General features: G+C 40.4%; 1 protein-coding gene across 1 annotated transcript in view; it reads left to right on the top strand.

The window, feature by feature from the left end:
* The window catches only part of afg1la (AFG1 like ATPase a), a 54224-nt gene extending 34246 nt beyond the window's left edge, over positions 1-19978 (top strand). The window contains exons 5-13 of the mRNA XM_030127049.1: positions 6091-6221; positions 6352-6451; positions 13500-13558; positions 13640-13722; positions 13840-13910; positions 14015-14115; positions 16287-16427; positions 16508-16618; positions 19125-19978. Of these exons, the coding sequence (XP_029982909.1) occupies positions 6091-6221; positions 6352-6451; positions 13500-13558; positions 13640-13722; positions 13840-13910; positions 14015-14115; positions 16287-16427; positions 16508-16618; positions 19125-19253 (926 nt within the window). The 3' untranslated portion in view covers positions 19254-19978. The remainder of the gene's footprint in view (positions 1-6090; positions 6222-6351; positions 6452-13499; positions 13559-13639; positions 13723-13839; positions 13911-14014; positions 14116-16286; positions 16428-16507; positions 16619-19124) is intronic.
* Positions 19979-22500: the final 2522 nt, after the last annotated feature.

The following is a 22500-nucleotide window of genomic DNA, read 5'->3' as shown; positions in this document are numbered from 1 at the left end:
TTTAGGTTAGGACTTTGACTGGGTCATGTCCTTGAACCACTACTGCACTACCTTGGTGGTATGCTTGGGGTCAGTGTCCTGCTGGGACATCCAATCAGGACCAATCTAGAGTTTCTCAGCACTTTCACGCTGTCATCCAGGACGTTGATATAATTATGTTAAATTCATGATGCCTTGTAACTTCATGAGGTTTCCAGTGCCACTAGCAGAGAAGCATCCTAGCATTATAGGTTATAACCATAGCATTATGTTGCCACCAAAATAACCGAGGTATGAAGGTATCACAGACAACCATCCAGCCAGTATTGCACAAAGGAGTTCTCCATTAATGCAGACACAGGAAGATGGCATGACTCAGGATGAAACATCAGGAGGCTCATCTGGCATTTCCTAGAGCTCTTCTTAACCAAGATCCAAGCTTTTGGTCATCAATCCAGGGATTTGATGAAACAAAGATGGAGTTGTTTGGCCACATGGATGTTGACTGCATCTGAAGGAAGCAAGGAGAAGAACGCAAGCTGAACACAGCCCCAACCATCAAGCATGGTGGTGGCAACATAATGCTATGGGGTTGCTTTTCTGCTAGTGGCACTGAGAACCTCATCAAGATACAGGGCATCATGAAAAAGGAGGATTATATCAACATCCTGGATGACAATGTGGAAGTGTCTGCTGAGAAACTCTAGATTGGTCCTGATTGGACGTCCCAGCAGGACACTGACCCCAAGCATACCATCAAAGTAGTGCAGTAGCGGTTCAAGGACATGACCCAGTCAAAGCTCTGACCTAAATCATATAGAGAATCTGTGGAGGGAGCCAAAGACTAGCGTGATGGGTAGGAAACCATCACCATATATATATATATATATATATATATATATATATATATGACCCTCACATTTCTGCAAATATTTAGTTATATCTTTTCATGGGACAACACTGAAGAAATGGCACTTTGATACAATGTAATGTAGTCAGTGTATAACAGTGTAAATTTACTGTCCCCTCAAAATATCTGAACACACAGCAATTGTCTAAACCGCTGGCAACAAACGTGAGTAAACCCCTAAGTGAAAATGTCCAAATTGGGCCCAGAGTGTCAATATTTTGTGTGGCCACCATTATTTTCCAGCACTGCCTTAACCCTCTTAGGCATGGAGTTCACCAGAGCTTCACAGGTTGCCACTGGAGTCCTCCTCCATGACGACGTCACGGAGCTGGTGGATGTTAAAGACCTGGCGTAACTCCACCTTCCATTTGAGGATGCCCTACAGATGCTCAATAGGGTTTAAGTCTGGAGACATGCTTGGCCACTCCATCACCTTTACCCTCAGCTTCTTTAGCAAGGCAGTGATCATGTTGGAGGTGTGTTTGGGGTCATTATCATGTTGGAATACTGCTCTGTGGCCCAGTTTCCTAAGGGAGGGGATCATGCTCTGCATCATTATGTCACTGTACATGTTGGAGTGCATGGTTCCCTCAATGAACTGTAGCTCCCCAGTGCCGGCAGGACTCATGCAGCCCCAGACCATGACACCCCCACCACCATGCTTGACTGTAGGCAAGACACACTTGTCTTTGTACTCCTCACCTGGTTGCCACCACACGCTTCACACCATCTGAACCAAATAAGTTTATTTTGGTCTCATCAGACCACAGGACATGGTTCCAGTAATGCAGGCATGCCCAAAGTCCGGCCCCCGGGCCAAATCCTGCCCGTTTCTAAATTTCCACCGGCCCGAAGTGTCTGTCATAAAATCAATAATATGTGGCCCGCCAGCACGGTTGCCCACAGTAAAGAATACACACATACAAAAAAAAAAAAACAATTTTACTGCCATCCTTCACCAGAAGATGGCAGTAGACCTGTGGCTGCACTCTTGCCGCGTGACCCCTATGTGAACTATTACCACTGTGGTACGTTTTAGCCCATTTCTAAAATGGCAACTGGAACTAAAAAAAAGGAAAGTTGACAATGAGGGCTGCCGTTTCCAGGACAAGTGGAAATTGGAGTATTTTTTCATGGACATACGAAACAACTGCGTGTGCTTAATTTGTCAAGAGACTGTGGCTGTTTTCAAAGAATTCAACATTAAGCGGCACTATCAAACGAAACATGCTAACTACAATAAGCTAACAGCAAATGAACGCATCGAAAAACTGAAGCAACTTGAAGCTGTTTTAATAGCACAGCAGCGGTTTTTCACAAGAGCCCGTGAATCAAATGAGAATTCTACAAAGGCGAGCTACGAGGTGGCTATGCTGATTGCCAAGCACTGCAAACCTTTTACTGAGGGTGAATTTATTAAAGACTGCATGATGAAAATGGTGGAGAAAATTTGTCCTGAAAAAAAGCAAGAGTTTGCCAATGTTTGCCTAGCTCGTAGCACTGTGGCACGGAGGATTGAAGAAATTTCATCTGATATCAAGAGACAGTTAGAGGCAAAAGGAGTGGAGTTTGACTTTTTTTCGTTAGCCTGCGACAAAAGCACGGATGTGTCTGACACCACTCAGTTACTGATTTTTTTGAGAGGAGTGGACAATGAAATGAATGTGTGTGAAGAGCTACTTGACCTCCAGAGCCTTAAGGACCAAACGAGAGGAATAGATTTGTTTGCTTCTGTTTGTTCCGCCGTAGATGACATGAAGCTACAGTGGAATGAAATCACTGGGATTATTACAGATGGTGCACCTGCCATGGTTGGTGAGCAAAGTGGGCTATCAACCCAAGTCTGTAAAAAAGTCAGCGAAGAAGGAGGCAAAGCTATAAAACTCCATTGTATTATTCACCACCAAGTTCTATGTGCCAAACATCTGAAATATAATCACGTTATGAAGCCGGTGATATATTCACTCCAGAGCCCTGTGTCACCGCCAGTTTCAACAGTTTCTGATCGACATCCACGCTGAATATGGAGATGTTGTGTATCATAATGACGTAAGATGGCTCAGTCGGGGGTCTGCACTGCAGCGATTCTACTCTCTCAGAAAAGAAATCGGACAGTTCATGGAGCAAAAGGGACAACCAATCCTGTCTGGTTGGCTGATTTTGGATTTTCAGTTGACATAACACGACATCTGAACGCGCTGAACACGAGCCTTCAGGGGCAAAATGCAGTGGTAAGCCATTTGTATTCACACATCAAAGCTTTTGGGACAAAGTTGCTACTTTTCCAAAGTCACCTGTCACAAACGCAGCACAATACCACACATTTCCTTTCGCTGCAGGAAATGATGACCAGTTTTCCAGCAAACAATATCAGTGCGCAAATGAGGAGGTACGCAGCAAACATCTCATCTCTGGCTGAGGAGTTTCAACAGCGTTTCAGGGATTTTGCAGCTATTGAAAGGGAGATCACATTTTTTTCTTCTCCTTTTTCCGTGGATCCTAATGACGCTCCAGCCCACCTGCAGCTGGAGCTCATTGAGCTGCAGTGTGACGCAGAGTGTCACAGTCAGCACCAGCAACTTCCTCTTATAAACTTTTACCGCCAGCTGGACAAAGCCAGGTTCCAAGAGATTCGAACATTTGCTAAAAAAAATGCTGAGTTTGTTTGGCTCGACATACTTGTGCGAGAAGACGTTCTCAGTTATGAACATTAACAAGAACCGTGTGAGGACAAGACTGAGTGTCTCACACCTGTGTGACATCCTGCGCATCAAAACCACTGTTTTTGAGCCAGACGTGCCCTGTTTACTGCAGTCGAGATCTCAGTATCACCCGTCACATTAATACAGGTCAATTATTTTGTTTATTCTTCTGAGGAGAATAAATACTAAAGTCTCAGTGGATTGTTTTTTTGTGATGATCAAAAAAACAGTTTTGTCAAATTTGTCATTTAAATTGACTATACTATCCTTTGTCAAAATGCACTTTGATGTGATTTGTTAAAACAAAATCAATAAAAACATGTTTCTGAAAAAGATTTCAGAGTCAGATTTCATAAAATAGTTCATTTGCATTTAATTTTTTATTATTTTAAGCTTTATCTATCCTGATAAGGCAACTGACAACAAATTCTCATTTGCAATGTCAACCTAGATGCAGACAGCAGAGTAAAACAAAACAAAATAAAAGCAAATGCAAATAAACATATACAACAAACTGTACAAAGTGATATAGTTACATATTTACGTGTTAATTTACATTTGTAATGGTTCAAAGAATGTTAGGCTGAATGGTCGGCCCCCATACATTTTCACCTCACCAAATCTGGCCCTCTGTGCAAAAAGTTTGGACACCCCTGCAGTAATGCATGTCCTTAGTCTGCTTGTCTTTAGCAAACTGGTTGGCTTTCTTGTGGATCATCTTTGGTTCAGATGGGGTCAAGCGTGTGTGGTGGCAACCAGGTGAGGAGTACAACTGTTAACCTGAACATATAAGTCAGAGTAATGATTCAGTAACTTGAATCGTCAAGTAATTAATCAATAAATGTGGGATCTGAACATCAAACTAAGAAAATGATTGAGGTGAGAATGATTTGCATCATTAGAGCAATTATTTTCCCTCACATTGTATACATTTCCATTTGAGTCTGAAGAATTGGCCCAACTCAAATATTGATCCCTATATATTAACACTAATTATTCTTCAGTATGACACACTTTTTTCAGAGTGAGATCAACATCACAGTGTTTCTGGTTTTGTGCTGAGTATATATTCCCTGTTTTAATCACAATGCTTCAGTTTTGTTAAATATAAGACTCTTACTTGCTTACATAGTGTGTATTTTCACATTTGCTGCTGAAAAACTGTGTCTTGCGGTCCAAAGAATGAAACTTTAAGTGACAGTTGCAGATGATTCTGCCTATTTTCAGTATTATTTATAATACTTACAATGCATCCATTTGTAGTCTGTATTTTTCTGTTTCTTTTAGGATCTTCCCTACAGCTCCTTGTTTTACAGTTTTTCACAATCGCTAGGATGCATTTTTTCAAAGCTGCACCCCTTTTCTCAAAACTGTAAACACAAAACCAAGAATTCAACCTACATTCACAAAATCTGTCACTCCTCTTGTTAAACCAAACAACTGCCTTAAAACAATTTTACCTGCACTCAAAAGCAAACAATGCTTTCAGGTCACACACACAGCCAGGCAACATGTAGACACTACAGAGCAGTCATCACACTACACAGCAAAATGGAAAACACTGCATCCAATGCATGCAGAACATAATGTTTATTACATATTGTAAATACTTTTAGCATATCTTAAAAGACCAAAGGAAACTGTAAAAGCACATTACTGTAAGACACTCAAAAATCGTGTACATCTTCAAATCAAATTGATGACAGATTCATTCTGCCTCAACATCATGTCTTTGTGCAGCATCTGACCAGAGGACTTAATCCACATCACAGACAATATTGTCCCTCTGGTGTGTCGAATTCAGCCTTGACAACACTCCACACTTGCATCACCACAGGCCATCTCCACTGCTTCTAAAAGATTTTCCCTGGTGTATGGGTTTCAGTCATAGACCTTCGACCGCCATGCAGAGAAAAATTCTTCTGTTGAGTTCAGGAAAGGGCTGTATGGTGGAAGGTTGAAGAATTTATGAAACTCTGGTTGATATTGAACCACCCCCATATCTGGATACCATGGCGAAAGATGACATTGTTCCAAACCACAACATAGACAGAATCCCCTGCTTCTCAGGTTGTTTCTATCCATTGTTGGTGTCTGGTGCACTCTGACCTGGCTTATATCATGTGCAGTTAGTTCAAACATGGTGTGTTAAATTTTGAGTCATTATGTCTAATTGATGGCAACTGTGCTGTATTTGTGTTTCACATTTCCCTCCTGTGTTCTCAGTTTTGCAGCTCAAGTGCATCATAGTGAGAAATGTGTTTAAGAGAGTGAAAATGTGTGCAGTTTTTCAAAACGTGTGCTTCAGTTATACAGATTGTGTCTTAAGTATGTGAATTGGCTTACGGTTGTGCCAAAAGAATGATTTGATAAGTTTGTAGAGTTTGCACTACTGAGTAGTTGAGTGTGAGAATGGGGTTTAGTGTTTTAGCAATTCAGAAAAACTGTAATTTGAACCTCTCATACAGACATTGACAAATTTTTTTTCTTTGTTTCTAGGGATTCATCGGCTGAAACAGAGCATGCCAAAGAGGAAAGTAGGAAAAATGGCTAAATCCTATGACCCTATTGCTCCGGTGGCTGAGGAAATTAGTGAGGAGGCTTGTCTTCTATGCTTTGATGAGTTTCAGGTGATAAGTAATATTCGATACAGCATTTCTGCATGCTAATTTAAAATGGAGGCTTGTGGGACAACATGTGAAATCTTTTTATGCCATCAGTTGTGTTGTTACCCGATGTCTCTGTAACAATACATTTCAGGTCACTGATATCGCCGATGCCATGATTCTGAAGCAGCTTTTTGAGAATCTGTTTCTCAATGGGGTGGTGGTTGTGGCCACGTCAAACCGTCCGCCAGAAGGTGAGGAAAAAGTGTTCAACATATTATCTGCCTTTAGAAACTGGACTGCAACTTGTCACCATATTTTGGGTTGCATGAACACTGTTTTGGTGTTGTAATAACTACCATTTTATGAATTTACTAAAGAGGAACAGTGTAACTGGGGAAGACTCATACACAGTTACCTTTGCATTAGGTTTTACTGTCTATAGTACCCATTTCAGGGGGTTTTCCTTTTACAGTGTTTGGCAGATTTAGGGAGAAAATGGTGAAATAATTTGTAAAAGGTGATTTAGAAAGGTTTGTGGTTGTAAATTTACTGCCTTTATTTAGGGCTCATAAAAGCACAACATGATGGTGACAGACCCTGAAAACAGAGCAGGTGGTGGAAGAGAGAGTAGTGCTAACAGCGGATATAGTACTGCTGCAGGTGTTTACTGACAAGAAACCTATGCCTTCACAATAACTATATGAAAAACATTATTACAACTATATGGATAAATGAATCATAATGATGGAGGCTGGAGAGGAACAGAAAGGAGGACAGTGTATCATGAGGAGTCTCATGATACACAAGCCCATAGCAGCATAACTAAGAGCAGCCTGAGCCACCCTAACTATAAGCTTTATCATAAAGAGCAGTTTTCTTCTTCCTCTTAAACATAGAAAGGGTGTCTGCCTCCCAAACCGTGGCAGGGAGGTGGTTCCACAGTGGAGGAGCTCGATAGCTGAAGGCTCCAGCTCCTGTCCTACATTTAGAGATTCTAGGAACCACCAGTAAGCCTGCAGTTTGAAAGCATAGTGCTCTAGATGGATTGTATGGAACTAAGAGCTCCTTCAGATAGAGACTTTCGGCTATGGCATCTACCTGAGAGGCAGCACATTTTTGAGCTCTGATCTTGTGTGCTCTATTTTGCCAAATCAACCCTCAACCAACTAATTTAGGTCAACAATTGTTCATGCTGTGAACAAAATGCCAAGAAAGAAAACTGCCAACCAGATCGAAACAGCAGCAAGTGGCGATGACGATGCTAACACGGACCACACCTCGGTGGATGGCAAGGCGGATTTGGAGGATGCTAATGCAGGTCACCAAGTCCATGGAGCTAACATTTTAGCCTCCATTCAGTCAATCAGAGCTGACTTTTCTGTTCAGTTGTGTGAAGTCATTTTGTTTAACCAAGAGACAAAAGAAGCATTTTTGTGAGAGGCTAAAATTGGCTGAGTCCTGCATTAGTAAAGCTGAAGATGACATCTTAGCGCTAACTGGCAAGGAAAAGTCTCTTCAAAAGAAAGTTCAAGAGCTAACACTAAAACTTAATGATTTCAAAAACAGACACCGAAGATTGAACCTACGGCTGATTGGACTGCCCAAGAAACCTGAAGGGGAAGACGCGGTCGCATTCCTTCAAACCTCACTGCGCAAAATTTTTGGAATGGACACGTTTCTGAACCCCATTGTTGTTGAATGTCCCCACCGGCTGCCTGACAAGACTTGAGCGGACCCCCACACACTCTTATCATTAATTTCTTAACTATCAAGACAAAGTTCAAGTAATGAGAGCAACTCGACAAAAATGAAGTGATGTATTGGGAGCACCAGGTCATGTTTTTCCCAGACCTGTCTGTGGAGGTACAGAAGCAATGGAGACAATATATTGGCATGAAGCAGAAACTTTGGGAGTTACACCTGGACTTTGGACTTATATTTCCAGCGAAGATAAGTATTTTTCACAAGGGCAGCTGATAATACACTGGAGGAGGTGGTTTGTCAGTAGGAAGACGAGTAAACAACAGCTGGCATTTTGAAGGCAAAACCATCACAATGTTAAACACACATTTACTTCTTATGAGGAACAAGTAAGAGCATTGCCACAGTGTTTAAATGTAGTTTATCCTGAATACAAATGAATCTGATTTGGATGTTTACACTTGCAGATATGGCATGAGGGTGAGCTGGGTGACATATAATTAATATTCACCGGGGTCAGAGCAATTGACCCATATAGTTTAGGTAGAACATTTTTGTATTTTTTTTTTTTTTTCTTGCTCCTTTAAAGGATCAGTGAATGTAACCAAGTCGTTACAAGTGGGGAGGGTTATCTGTGTAAACTAGATCACAGGAGGCAGGGTGGGTTAAGAGTTTTGCTTTATTATGAGTGTTTCAATGTTCTTTTTGTTGAAATGTAAGGTGCATTTGTTCATGTGTGCCTAAATAAAGATACATACATACATACATAAACAATCCTAGCACAATAACACCAGCAACACAACATTAGTTGTTCACATTAATCACCCACAATAACAAAGTGACTGCAACAGTGCAGAGCAAAAAAAAAAGAGATGCGATGAATACAACCATGCAACTGCAACCACACCCCCCCAAGGACCAGCAGCTGACAAAGAGGACCCCAAGGCCAACCAGCAAACGGAAGAGGAAGGCCCCAACCAGAGACCCCACAGAAGCTGAGCACAGGCCGCAGGGGGCCAGGGACGCCAGCCACCAGATCCCCGCTGGGCGGTGGCCACCCAGAGGCAGACAGAGCGCAGGCACCAGGGCCCCGCGAGTCCTAGGGCCACTCACACCCCCAGGCAGGGGCCCCGCTCAGCATACAGGGAGACCAGGCCACCTCAGACAGTCACACACCGTGAACCAGTACCCACCCCAATGGTCCAGCTAGCCACCCTACGGCAGTGTTTCTCAGCTTTGTTGAGCCATGGCACATGTTTTGCATTAGCGAAATCACAAGGCACACCACCAAACAAAAACGTCACAAAAAGTATATTTACTGAAATATAATGCAAATCTAGTCATAATTTACTTACTTAGTGTAAAACCAAAGCTGATATTCTTGGAGGAATTGAACAAAGACACACAAATCTTCCTCAACAGCTCTGAGCTTCTTTTTTTTTTCGTCTTTATATCGGTCATGCATGAAAAGCCCACCTCGCATAGATTGGTTGTGGGGAAAGGGAACAGAACTGAAATAGCTTTGTTTTCCAGAATGGGGAGCTCCTTGGCAGCAGTCACCAGACACTTTCCCGGGGGCATTGTCACGGTGTGTTTGGAACAGGAAAGCTGAGAGGGGTGTGTCAGGTCCCCTCGGACAGACCCCCCGGTTTACGGATTGAGGTCCGTTGTGTAATAGTATGGGAGGCAAATCTCCCCTGCCCCAACCGGATACCTGGGGTTTGCAGGTAATCCGCTAATCCACGCATCACTAATGAGGGGGGTTTTGTCAACAGAAGGCACCGCATCGGGGCTGATCTTTGGTGCAAGCCAGTCGTATATATCACGCTGCTCACTTCCAGTACAGGTCAGGTGAAATTGGATAATCTTCCAGGGCACACCTGATGATTTCTCATGGCACACTGATTTGAAAACACTGCCCAAGGGGACCCACCCCCACCCCCTGCAACGCCCACCCTCAAACTCACAAACCCCACATCTCCTCCACCTCCAATCCCCCACACCCACACACATTAATGCCCCCACATATGCCCACGCATTTACACACACGCGCACACTTACACAGACCAGAGTACAGGCCACCCACGGCCTGGCATGCGCCGCGTCCCCTGAGTCACGGCCCACGGCATGACAAGAACCAAAATCCCCACCCCATGGGCTCCACACTCCACACTCAGCCCCCGGTAGCTCCTGCTGAGACCAAGCTACCCAAGCAAAGAGAAAACAAGGCAATCCATGCCAGCCCAAGTCCACATCAAAAGGACCCACTACCTTCCCACTTCCCAGACAGCCCACCCGATCGTCAGCAGTAAAAGAGAGCCGTAACAGAGCCAACAACCAACGAAGCCAAAAAAACTCAACACCCAGGACGCCGGGCACCATCCACTGAGCCACACCCCACAAGCCACATGATGCCCCGCAATAAGCACCCAACCTGAGGGAAACCCGGCTATAAACCCGCACGAGAACTGGACCGAGCTGACCACGCAACCAAATCTGATCCAATCCCCCCAAAAAACATGCCAGATTGGCAGCCAACACTGACCTGCCATACAAACATGAGCCACCCAAAACTGCTACCCAGAAATGACAAATAAGATGCACTGCAACCAACGCTCACACCGAACTGCCAGGGGTGCACCATTCGGCATGACATGGACTGCTGCATCCCCAATATAGACACACACACGCACCTACATACCCCCATGCACACCTACCCACACATGCCCATGTGCACACACACACACACAGACCCTTCCCAGCCCCGCTTTGGCCTGTGGGGGGCCATCCAAGTGCCTATTCTTTACATGACAACAACGGGTACGCGCGCAGTAATCCAAGGTTTCTAATCCCTCCAGCCAAAGTGGAGACTTCGGCAAATCTCTGTTTTTGCATTTGCATGTAAATGGAGGGAAATGCAAAAACAAAGATTCTTGAACAGATGAAGGAAATACTCCATCAAGTTCACATGTGATGGTCCAATTTAGAGGAAGAGGATGGAGCTGATAAGTGAAGTTACAAGGATTAAATGGGAAAATAAGGAACTTTGGTGCTAGCGAATGTTAGTATCTTAGCTAATTAGCGCCCACTGCATCTGCTTAACAGGATCTTCATGTATTTACTTGATATAAAATAAGGCTTTTATGTGGTGTTTCCACATTGTCATACTTCATATTTTGTTCATTTTATTTGTTTATCCTTTATCTGTTCTATTAATTTCAGTAGAAGGTAAATGATGTCATAATTTACATCCGTGCACAGTGGTCTACATGAACTAAAGACAAAAATGACTGAAAAACAGATGCAGCTGTTAATGACTACAGAACTAACACAGTTCAAACTCTTTTTCATCCCTTCTGTCACATCAGAAGAACAGTTTGTGATAGTAAATAAAGTCACCGGCTCATCCATTTACATTGCATTGTATTGGTTACATGTTTTGGACGCGGAACCAGGAAAACTACATATCTGTAGGTTCATAGCGGAAGTCACGTTTCGTTCAGGATTCTGATTGGTTAATGGTACTTGATCGTTCTGCTACACTGCCATCTACAGGTCTGGCATGCTCTTGACAGTATAGACATACGGGACCGTATAAATTTTTTATACCCAGCTATGTACAGACATAGCCTAAGTGTAATTAAAATTGAGGAGTGTCACCATGGGGTACCACAGAAGGGACCACTTGAAAGGCCCCCCTGCCGCACCCCCTAGACCATGCGCACTCCCCAAGAACCTATGTGATTGTGTGCAGGGGGTGGGGAGGGGAATGTTTTGGGGATAGTACGTCTGGGAGGAGCCACCTGCTGGCAACAGGTGACAGTAGGCACCCCCATTCCCCAGGGCCCATTACCGGGCAGGAGCTGCCATGGAGCAGAGCTGCCCAGTGTACTCAGGGACTGCAACTAGAGACTAGATTGCTGCCCACCTCAGAGGCCACCCACGCACCACACCATCCCATCCACACTCACCCATCACCTGTGATTCAGGGGCTTTAGTCTAGTGGTATAGACATTTTAATGATTACTGTTTCGTCTGTCTACAGCAGACTATCCTGCCAGGCTGAATGACATTCTTCCAGTTTAGTAGAATGACACTTTCTCTCATGTTTTTGTGTTAATTGCTTTAATTGGCCTTTATGTGAATTAAACCAGGGAGCCTGCTTCCTTTGTTTTATAATTTTCTTTTTTGGTGGAGTGATTAGATCTAGTGTTTTTTGCAGAGAGTCTGCTGTACTATTAACAAACTCATCAAATTGAGATGGTCTGAAATTGATCAAGTTCGAGAAAGAAGCTACAGTGAAGTTTAGATGTGGGATTAAATTAAGTGCTGTGGGGATTTCGTCCTTAAATTTAGATACAGCATGATCTGGTAAATATCTGGTATAAACATTTTTGGCAGGTGGGAAAGTACTGAATAACAAAAATTCGAAAGTTATTAGACAGTGGTCAGAGAAGTGAGTATTTTGTTCAAAGACTGTTAAGTCCTCAAGCTCCACACTGTAAGTCAGGACTAGGTCAAGGGTGTGATCAAAACAGTGAGTGGGTTTATGTACACACTGATTAAAGCATATAAGTCTAGTAATGACATGAAGGTATTACTGAGGCTGTCATTTTCACTGTCTATATGAATATCAAAGTCACAAACAATAATTACTTTATCTGTTTTAAGGACTAGCCTGGCAAAGAACTCATCAAAGTCTGATAAATATTCAGTGTATGGACCAACACTATAATAAACAACATAGGCTGGAGTGTTTTATAGGTTGGGTTGGACAGACTAAGACTTTCAAATGAGTTAAAATTTGGCTTAGGTTTAGGATTTAACTGTAGAACTGAATTAAAAATAGCTGTGATTCCCCCTCCTTGAGTCTGGAGGAATATGATTATTAAGGTGACTAGGACATGTAGCGTCATTTAAGGACACATATTCCTCCTCACAAAGTCAGATTTCTGTCAAACAGTAAAAATCTATTTGATGATCTGATATAATATTTAGTAGTAAAGGTTTAGATGACAAAAATCTAATGTTCAGGAGATCACATTTTATCTTATTGTGCTTTTGAATTGTAGCAGTGGTGGTTTTTATTAAGTTTTTGTGTAAAGCTCTTTTTCTCTGCACTTCATCTCAACCTTTGATGGTTCAAGTGATTTTGATGGTTTTGTAGCTGGGTTTGTTGGAATGAACTTGACTGTGATTTTTAAATGAAAAATACACTAAGAGCCATTTTTTCATTAAGTGTCAGAGATAATGAAACAGATTAATACAGCATGTACCTTAAATAAAATCTATTAATGTGTTTGTTCTTGTCACAGTTTGTGCAAGACCTATGGGTTTTAATGGAAACATATTTTTCGATTAATTTAACAGTAATATTTATGGAAAAAAAAAGACTTGTCAGTTTTACATTACTTGTAGTTTTTGATAATTGTTACTTTCAATTAACAAGAGAAATCCTGATATGACAGTGATGATGCTTGAGAAAAATCATATTCATTAATAGATGTTATTCAAGTCTCATTTTAAAAGTGGGACACTGATTTGAAAATTAGGCAAACAGTGTTTTTATACATCTATCAACCAACTCTTTTCCCCCAGATTTGTATAAGAACGGCCTACAGAGAGTCAACTTTGTGCCTTTTATTGCTGTGTTGCAGGTAAGGAAACTATGCAGTTCTTCTCATGAATATTTAAAGTGGGTCTTTTTATGTGTGTCAATGTTAACTGTTCACAAGCAGAAATACTGCCAAACTCTCCGTCTGGACTCGGGGATTGATTACCGCAAGAGGAGCAGACCGTTGGCTGGAAAACTGTACTTCCTGTAAGAAATGAAAAACAACAGGTTCAAAGCAGCTTTGCTGGTTTGGGCTAATTTGTAAAATGAAGACATTTATTGAGTTTTTCTGATGACTGTTGTATGGTTGCCTTTTTAATGCAGCTCCAGTGAACCTGACGCAGAGGCCACATTGGATAAGATGTTTGATGAACTGGCTTTTAAGCAGAACGACAGTAAGTTCAGTCTTGACATTTTGTTGAAGTGGTCACTGAAGGTGCAGTTTATTGGATGATGTTTTTTGTGTATGTATTGTGTATTGTACTGCTCAACCCCACAGTAACACGACCACGAGTTCTCAACGTTCACAACAGGAAAGTTCGTCTGAGTAAAGCTTGTGGGACCATTGCAGATTGTACTTTTGATGAGCTGTGTGATAGAGTAAGTCTTTATGTGTATGCATATTTCAACATGAATTTAATGTCAGTGTGAGTAAACTCTTAATTCTTGACTTTGTATCTGAGGTCTGGTCACATTTATAACTGGTTTATAACCAGGTTTACATAAACCTCATCCTATATTCTCTATGCTTCTTTTTTTTATATACTTCATTTCTAACAGTTTTTCCAAACAATATACAAAACAGCTCTGTTTCAAAAGTAAATACACTAGATTAAACAGACCAGTGGACAAACGGGCACAAAGAGAGATGAGCAAAAAAATGTTTATTAAAATTTATTTTAAAAAATTATCTATCTATCTATCTATCTATCTATCTATCTACACACAAACACATGCATACACATGCCTAGGAGGGGGAAAAAAAACATGGTATAAAATGTTTTTAAAGAAGTAAAAAAATCAATCACAAAACTAACAGATATGTACCACATAACTGAAGCTTACAGAGTGATAAAAGTTACTATTGTACAGGGTTTCTCTGGGTCATTAAAAAGCATTAAAAGTCATTAAATAGATTTTGTGAAAACTATCCATTCATGAATTAACTAGAGCAGGCATGTCCAAAGTCCGGCCCGGGGGCCAATCACGGCCCGCGGTCAGATTTTATACGGCCCACAGCTTCGGTTTTATAATGTATTATTTATGGCCCGTTTGGACTGTTGATCCAAGTACATGAATCATAAAAGGTTCAAAATGCAGTTTCTCCTTTCACCTCATGGTGGCAGCACCACTCTAACTCTATCTGGCTCTGTGACCTCGCAATGAACCCTTTTCGCTAATTTCTAACCATGGCGCCTGTAAATAAAAAAAGGAAAGTTGACAGTGAGGGCCGCCGCTTCCAGGAGAGATGGGAATTACAATTTTTTTTCACTGAAAATCGAGGCGATTGTGTTTGCCTAATTTGTCGAGAGATTGTTGCCTTGTTTAAGGAATTCAACGTAAAAAGACACTAGCAGACAAAACATGCTAATGCATACAACAAGCTAGCAGGGAGTGAGAAAAAGTGAAGCAAATTCAAGCTGCTTTAAACTCACAACAGTGACTCTTCATGTGAACCTGAGAGTTGAGTATGTTATCTGACTCCAGATGTGAAAGGAAGGCAGAATTGTTTTTTTGTTTTTTTTTAATTTGTTCACACCTGAGTGGCGTAGATTTGGTTACATTGCCATTTAAAAAAATTATATTGTGACAATGAAAATAAAATTATTGTAGAACAGCACATTTATACATAATTTTTACTGTTTAAAAAACGTCCGAAGGGACCATTGGCCCCTGGCAATCTCCACATTATCAGATCTGGCCCTCTTTAAAAAAAGTTTGGACACCCCTGAACTAGAGCATTGTCTAGATCCTGGACTTCATCATTGTCAATACTGAGGGTGGGAAAAGGGGTTGTTTTTAAAATCCACATCCCGACCCTAAGGGGCAGTATCCCGGAGACCACATCCCGGTCCCCCAGCATTGATATATGTTGTGTATTCACGCATGCTGTACCGCATTTGTCCAGCAGTCACAGCTAAAGCGCTCATGTGATTCTGGGCTTAGCAACGTGATTATAAAGCTATTGTATTCCAAAAGTAGTAATATTTCCCAAAATATTGGTCCTATCAACTTCCTGTTTTTGGTTGTCCCTTCCTAGACCAAAAGTACACAAGTATGCCAAACTGCCGCAGTCAGCTCTTTCCGGATACAAACACACACTCAGAGTCTACTTCTCTTTTATAATACAGATTTGCTGTTGACAGAAGTGCAAATCTTCCACATATTCATAACATCAGTAGTAGTACACATACTTATGTTAAATAAAGACTGATTTGATTTTACTGTAGTAAAAGTGAAACATACATATTATGAAATGTCTTCAAAGTATAAGGGTCAAAAGCTAGATCTTTATATGTCTTTCTATTTATAAAATTTGTTTTGCTTTATCTTTGTTTTAATGTGTTTTGTCTTGTTGAGTCTTTTACATTGTGTTCATCATCTTTTCCATGTTTTTTGTTCCATTCCTACAAAAATGTAAGAAATAGAAAGTCCATACATTTCTAGTAAAATCTAGATAGAAGAGCCTTCAGATTAAAAACCAATGTAGAAAAATAGTGAAAAAAAAAAAAAAAAGAGTTGCTGTGATATTGTGTCTGTAATTGTTTCAGCCCTTAGGGGCCAGTGACTACCTGGAGATGTCCAGGCTGTTTGACACCATCTTCATCCGACACATTCCTCTACTGACGCTGAACAAAAAAACCCAAGCCAGGCGGCTCATAACACTTGTGGACACTCTGTACGACCATAAGGTACACAGTCTAACTTTGAATGATGGCTAAATATTGGCCTTTAGTTTTGGATTGTCACCTGTCGTCACCCTGTGGTTCAGGTACGTGTGGTGATTCTGGCAGATCACCCCCTGGAGGACATTTTCATTCATGATGGGGATCACGGTCATGATGAGAGTCACGTTCTGATGGATGACCTGGGTCTGAAAAGGGTAAGAGCCGGCACTCTTTCCTGCCTTAACCCAGTTTGTCATGTTGGGCGTGTACTTAAAGTGGTGAATAGAGATGATTAAAGCTGACTGAGTACACAATGAACACATGCGGAAAAGGAAATAATGCACAGGGATCATGTTTTATCTGCATGTTCCATGTTCTCCAGGGCTGCACCAAACTGTAGCATTCAGATCCTTTAGTTAACTCCTGTGAAAATACTCCACTAAAAATAAAAGTTCAAAACCTAATTTAAATAGAAGCATTTAAGTTTTATCAGGGAAATGTACTTCCTGTATGAAAAGTCTGTGAAAGCCCAGTGGTTGAACTGGTAGAGTACAACAGTATTTATTATAGGTTTTATCACAGCAGCCCAGGTTCAGTTCCAGCCCAAGGCCATCTACTGCATGTCATCGTCATACTATACCCACATTTCACATCTGTCATTTATTAAATACAAATATAAAAACCCAAAATAAATACAAAATGAAAACTTTGCCAATAATAGTTTTTCACACAATATATGCCCTAAGATGATGATTGAGGAGTCAATGGAGGTAAAAGTTAAACCTTCTACTGTTTATTAAAGCATTTGTCTAACATTCAAGGCTCCCACATTCATGAAAATCATCAAAATGGGTCAGTAGGTTTGTCTTTATCATTTTAATGACGATATCTACCTTCTTCTAGGAAATGATCTACTTTACAGGTAAGTTGTGCAAAATCTTATGTATACTTAATGCCATTAAAAGCGCACGGTCCAAACATATGGAGTAATTTCCAGAAAACGATGTGATCAAGTGCCTATTTTGTATATGATGCTCATGAGATGAGTAACATAGTTAATAGCTGTATTTTTTTTTTTTCATTCCCAACAGATGCGACGTCTGCGTTTGGACTAATCCCTTAATGTCAGACATTGAGTCGAATCTCTTGTACAGAGTCATGCTTGACTGGTAACTTCAGGTGTGGTCAACAGCCTATTTAAAGGCAGCAAAGAAAACACCAAAATATTTTTGCCAGCTCAAAATGCCACGATTTATGGTACATCAGAGAGAACATGCCATTGGCATGTTATGAGTAGGCCTGAGCTGTGGTGAAGTTGCTTGCCGTCTGTGCTGTCATCGCAGTACAATCAGTCGTCTGAGTGCCAGATCGGATCCCTCAGGACAGGATTTGTCAGTTCCATGAGTCGTCACTGCACTGCTTTGTTTGGAAGTCAGATGTGGACACACCCAATATTGAACGATGACACTTTCAATTTCTGAGTACCTGTATTCAGTGTACTGAATAAATATGTTAAGTTGATCACAATTTGTCCGCAATTCATTCTCTAATGACCAATGATTCCCTCTTTAATATGAAGGTAACCCCAAACCAATTAATTTAATATATCTCCAAATATACATATTATTCTGACCCGTGCGTTTTTAATGATGCTAAGTATACTTTAAGATTCTTTGGAAATCAAGTGACTCAAGTGCTCATGTTTTCAACATATATGTCAAGTGTCCTTGCAATATGCGGTACCATATTCTGATGTACATTCATAGACCAGATGTGGAAATGTGAAAAATGTATTCTAATGTCCCCAGTGTCTGGAAGTACAAGTGGCCGCTCAGACACTTTCCTTTGGACTAATACTCATTCTCTCATTCAGAGAATTTCACATTTTGATCTAATAGTATATCTTGAAAACTAGAGACAGCTAGAACTTTGGACTTTATTTTCCTTCCTTCCTTCCTTCCATCATTCATTCGGTGTGACTTAATGAGCATGAGTGAACAATAGGCAGGAGCAGTCAGTCCATTTATGTGTTTATTTCTTCTCTGGAAAATAGAGTGGTTTGATATAACTATAATATAATATAATTATAACCTAAAGACTTAAATGAACCCAATAGAACAACACACAATGTACATTTATCAATAACAAATAAGTATCAACATGACCTGAGTACCGAGGCATATGAAAGCATTCAATGAGGAGCTTATGCACTCATGAGCAGCAGGCCCACCCCCTCCCACCAGCACAAAGACATATGAGCTTCCTAAAACCAGGCCTAACCCAGGTGTACGAGCTGATCACCTGACTGCGACACATGGAGCTCATGCATCCTATGCAGGCTCCTCTGGTCATTTGACCGCTTCCTTTCATTCATTCATTCATTTTCTGAACTGCTTAATCCTGGAGAGGGTGGGGAGCTGGAGTCTATTCCAGCTATCAAGAGATGAAGGTGGGGTTCACCTGAATGTGATGCCAGTTCATTACAGGTTGATACACCATCTCACACTCAGATAAACCAGTTAATCTGTTATGATTCGAGTCTGCGGATGGTGGGAGGAATGTGGGGAACTCAGAGAACCCACACAGACATGGGGAGAACAGGCAAACTCCACACAGAAAAGCAGTAGTTCAAATCTGTATGAAATGAAAATAATAAAGTAAAAGTACTCAAGTATAGATTGAGTGGAAGGACTAAAAGGTAATTCCTTGTGATTGTAACAGGATGAAGCCAGCAGTCTGTCCATCTTCAGTGGTGAAGAGGAAATGTTCGCCTTCCAGAGGACGGTGTCTCGACTCACTGAGATGCAGACAGAAGAATATTGGCTGGAGGGAGACAGGAGCAACAAATAACAGGCGTATCATTTGGACCATGTTACACCACCTCTATCCTCACTGTATGCTCTGCTCTTAGCTCCAAAAACAGCCCTGAACATGACTCCCACTCATCTGATCCACACAAACCCACGGGGACGGCTCAACAGTGTGGTTACAAATGTTGTACACAGAGTATTTATTATTACTGAAATCTTAAATCCTTTTGATGTTTTACTTTGATACTGCACTTTATGGATCATTTTTAAGATGGAGCTTTTGAGGTGTTGTATTGCTTTTAACTCTGTATCATAGTGGTCCAACTCTATTTACTTTTCTACAGTTTTGGGAAGGAGCTGGAGCCTGTCAGAAATATACTCTCCAAATGACTTTTAAGACAATGTAATGGACATTTATTTAATCTCCAATGAAATTATTTTTGAAAAGATAATGTATCTCAATAATTTTATCAAAAGTCTAATACAGTAGCAGCTGATTGGTTTTGGGGGGGTGTTAAGTTGTGTTTTCGTTTTTGATGAGTGATGTTGATGGTGCTTGCAAAATGTTAGCCTTAGAACATGTCAGATTGGCTCTACAAAAACTTTGTCATTCACCAGTATGTTTATTATTTGCCTGATCAGACGCACAAAACCTGTAATTGCAAAACCAAGTAAGCAAGTGTTGTAGTTTACATATTACTAATGATTGTTGCTCATTTATATTTATCCTTTGTTTGCTTTAGAAAGTAATATGTGCTGCTTCAGAAAAAAGAAGTAGCAGAGCAGTGTGGGAAGTGAAAGTGAGAGAAAACTTAAAACTTACAGAAGGTACAAACACACCTGATCATATATTGTGTCCTTTAATCCAGTTTTTTTTTTTTTGAAAAAAAACATATTTACATATACAGGGTGGGGAAGCAAAATTTACAATGAACATTTAGTTGTTTTTTCTCAGCAGGCACTACACCAATTGTTTTGAAACCAAACATATACTGATGTCATAATCATACCTAACACTATTATCCATACCTTTTCAGAAACTTTTGCCCATATGAGTAATCAGGAAAACAAACGTCAAAGAGTGTGTGATTTGCTGAATGCACTCGTCACACCAAAGGAGATTTCAAAAATAGTTGGAGTGTCCATAAACACTGTTTATAATGTAAAGAAGAGAATGACTATGAGCAAAACTATTACGAGAAAGTCTGGAAGATACTATTAAAGAAGAATGGGAGAAGTTGTCACCCGAATATTTGAGGAACACTTGCACAAGTTTCAGGAAGCGTGTGAAGGCAGTTATTGAGAGAGAAGGAGGACACATAGAATAAAAACATTTTCTATTATGTAAATTTTCTTGTGGCAAATAAATTCTCATGACTTTCAATAAACTAATTGGTCATACACTGTCTTTCAATCCCTGCCTCAAAATATTGTAAATTTTGCTTCCCCACCCTGTACAAATACACTTACTGGAACCGATTATGTATGGAACATCAAATACCAGAAATAAATCAGCTTGTATTCTTACTTATGGCTGAAAAACAAAGCTGAATGATTTCAACACCATTTTTGGTGCACATGTTGTGCTCAGTTACAACAAAATGGCTGATTACTTGACTAAAAATATCATAAAAATGGAACAAAGTGGTAGATTGTCCCTTTCAGAATATTATCAAGCAATAATTTAATATAGAGGTTATGTTTTCATCTGATTTATTCTGTGGAATGTGGGATTATGAAAAATAAATTAAATTATAATAAAATTTGGAAGAGTGGGCTGTAGACACAAGGTGATGAAATTCCTATTTTTTCTAATATTGCAAGACAATTTGAAACCCTCTACGTGTCCTAGTTATCAATCAATTAGTTTGCCTTTATCTTTGCAGCAGGCAATAATGCTGTTTTTACTACATGGAGAAGTAGAGTTATATTTGCCTCAAAGAAGAATCTCTCTAAAATACAAGTTGGGCCTCAAAATTTAACTTAAAGGTTCATTTTGTAGCTTTATTGGCATAGAATGTTGAGGTTACACATATTAACTGAATACCCTTCATCTCAGTCATGGCTGCTGTTGCTTATATGAGTGCTAAAAATGCAAATGGTCTTCTGTAAGATCTGCATTTGATTTGTCCATTCTTGGCAACTGTGGAAACATGGCTGACTGAAGAGGACCTACTCTCTCTGTAACAGCTCATTCTGAGGTAAACACAAAACTTTCTTTTTTCTGGTGGCTAATAAAAATAGAATTATTAATGTTGCATTTCTAATTAATTAAATTCTAGAAAAACCCTTTTATTATACTCATTGTACTTACCTAATTGTGGCAGCAAGTATCTTATGTATGTTGTTTTAGATGCCATTTACACCACTTTTCAGCATAACTTAGTAGAGATGGTAAGATTTTATAATTTTAGCTTTTGAGATGTTATTGCTGAATTGTCAAACCTAAGGACACCACTGGGCTAGCCGTGTTCAGGTCAAAGGTTTTACAAAATATGGTAGCTACATTCCCATTTTCTGTCTCTAGACAAAGATGTGTAGGAAGTAGCTTTTTAAATGCTAGTAACCCTAACTCTTTGTAAATGCTAGTGACCCTGACCCTTTTTAAATACTAGTTAGCCTACCCCTTTTTAAATGCTGGTGACCCTGACTCTAACCTTTTTAATGCTTGTACCCCAAACCCTTTTTAAATGCCAGTGACCCCCAGTCCCTTTTTAAACACCAGGGACCCTAAGCCTTTTTAAATGCTGGTGACCCTAACCCTTTTTAAATGCTAGTAACCCTAAGCCTTTGTAAATGCTAGTGACCATGACCCTTTTTAAATACTAGTTAGCCTACCCCTTTTCAAATGCTGGTGACCCTGACCTTAACCTTTAGTCTTTTTAAATGCCAGGAACCCTAAGTCTTTTTAAATGCCAATGACCCTAACCCTTTTTAAATATCAGTGACCCTAACCCTTGTTAACTGCCAGTGACCCCACTCCTTTTTTTTTTCTAAATACCAATGACCCTAACCCTTTTTAAATACCAGTGACCCCAATTGTTTTTTCTTAAATGCCGTGACCCTAACTCTAACTCTTTTTAAATGCTAGTGCCCATGACCCTAATTCTTTTTAAATACCAGTGAAACCTAACCCTGACCCTCTGTAATGTGTGGACAGTGTCAGGTTAGCTGTGTCCGTGTTCCATTCTGTGCTTAGATAAACTCATTTCAGCTAATAGGTGCCATAGTGTAAGTTTAATGACTAAATGTGTCCATTGATTTTAACATTGTTTCGGCAAACAAGT

Source organism: Sphaeramia orbicularis, chromosome 22 (genome assembly GCF_902148855.1).
Source record: "Sphaeramia orbicularis chromosome 22, fSphaOr1.1, whole genome shotgun sequence".
In the NCBI taxonomy this organism is placed as follows: domain Eukaryota; kingdom Metazoa; phylum Chordata; class Actinopteri; order Kurtiformes; family Apogonidae; genus Sphaeramia; species Sphaeramia orbicularis.
Note: the sequence above shows the minus strand (reverse complement) of the source record. Positions and strands in the feature narration are given on the sequence as shown.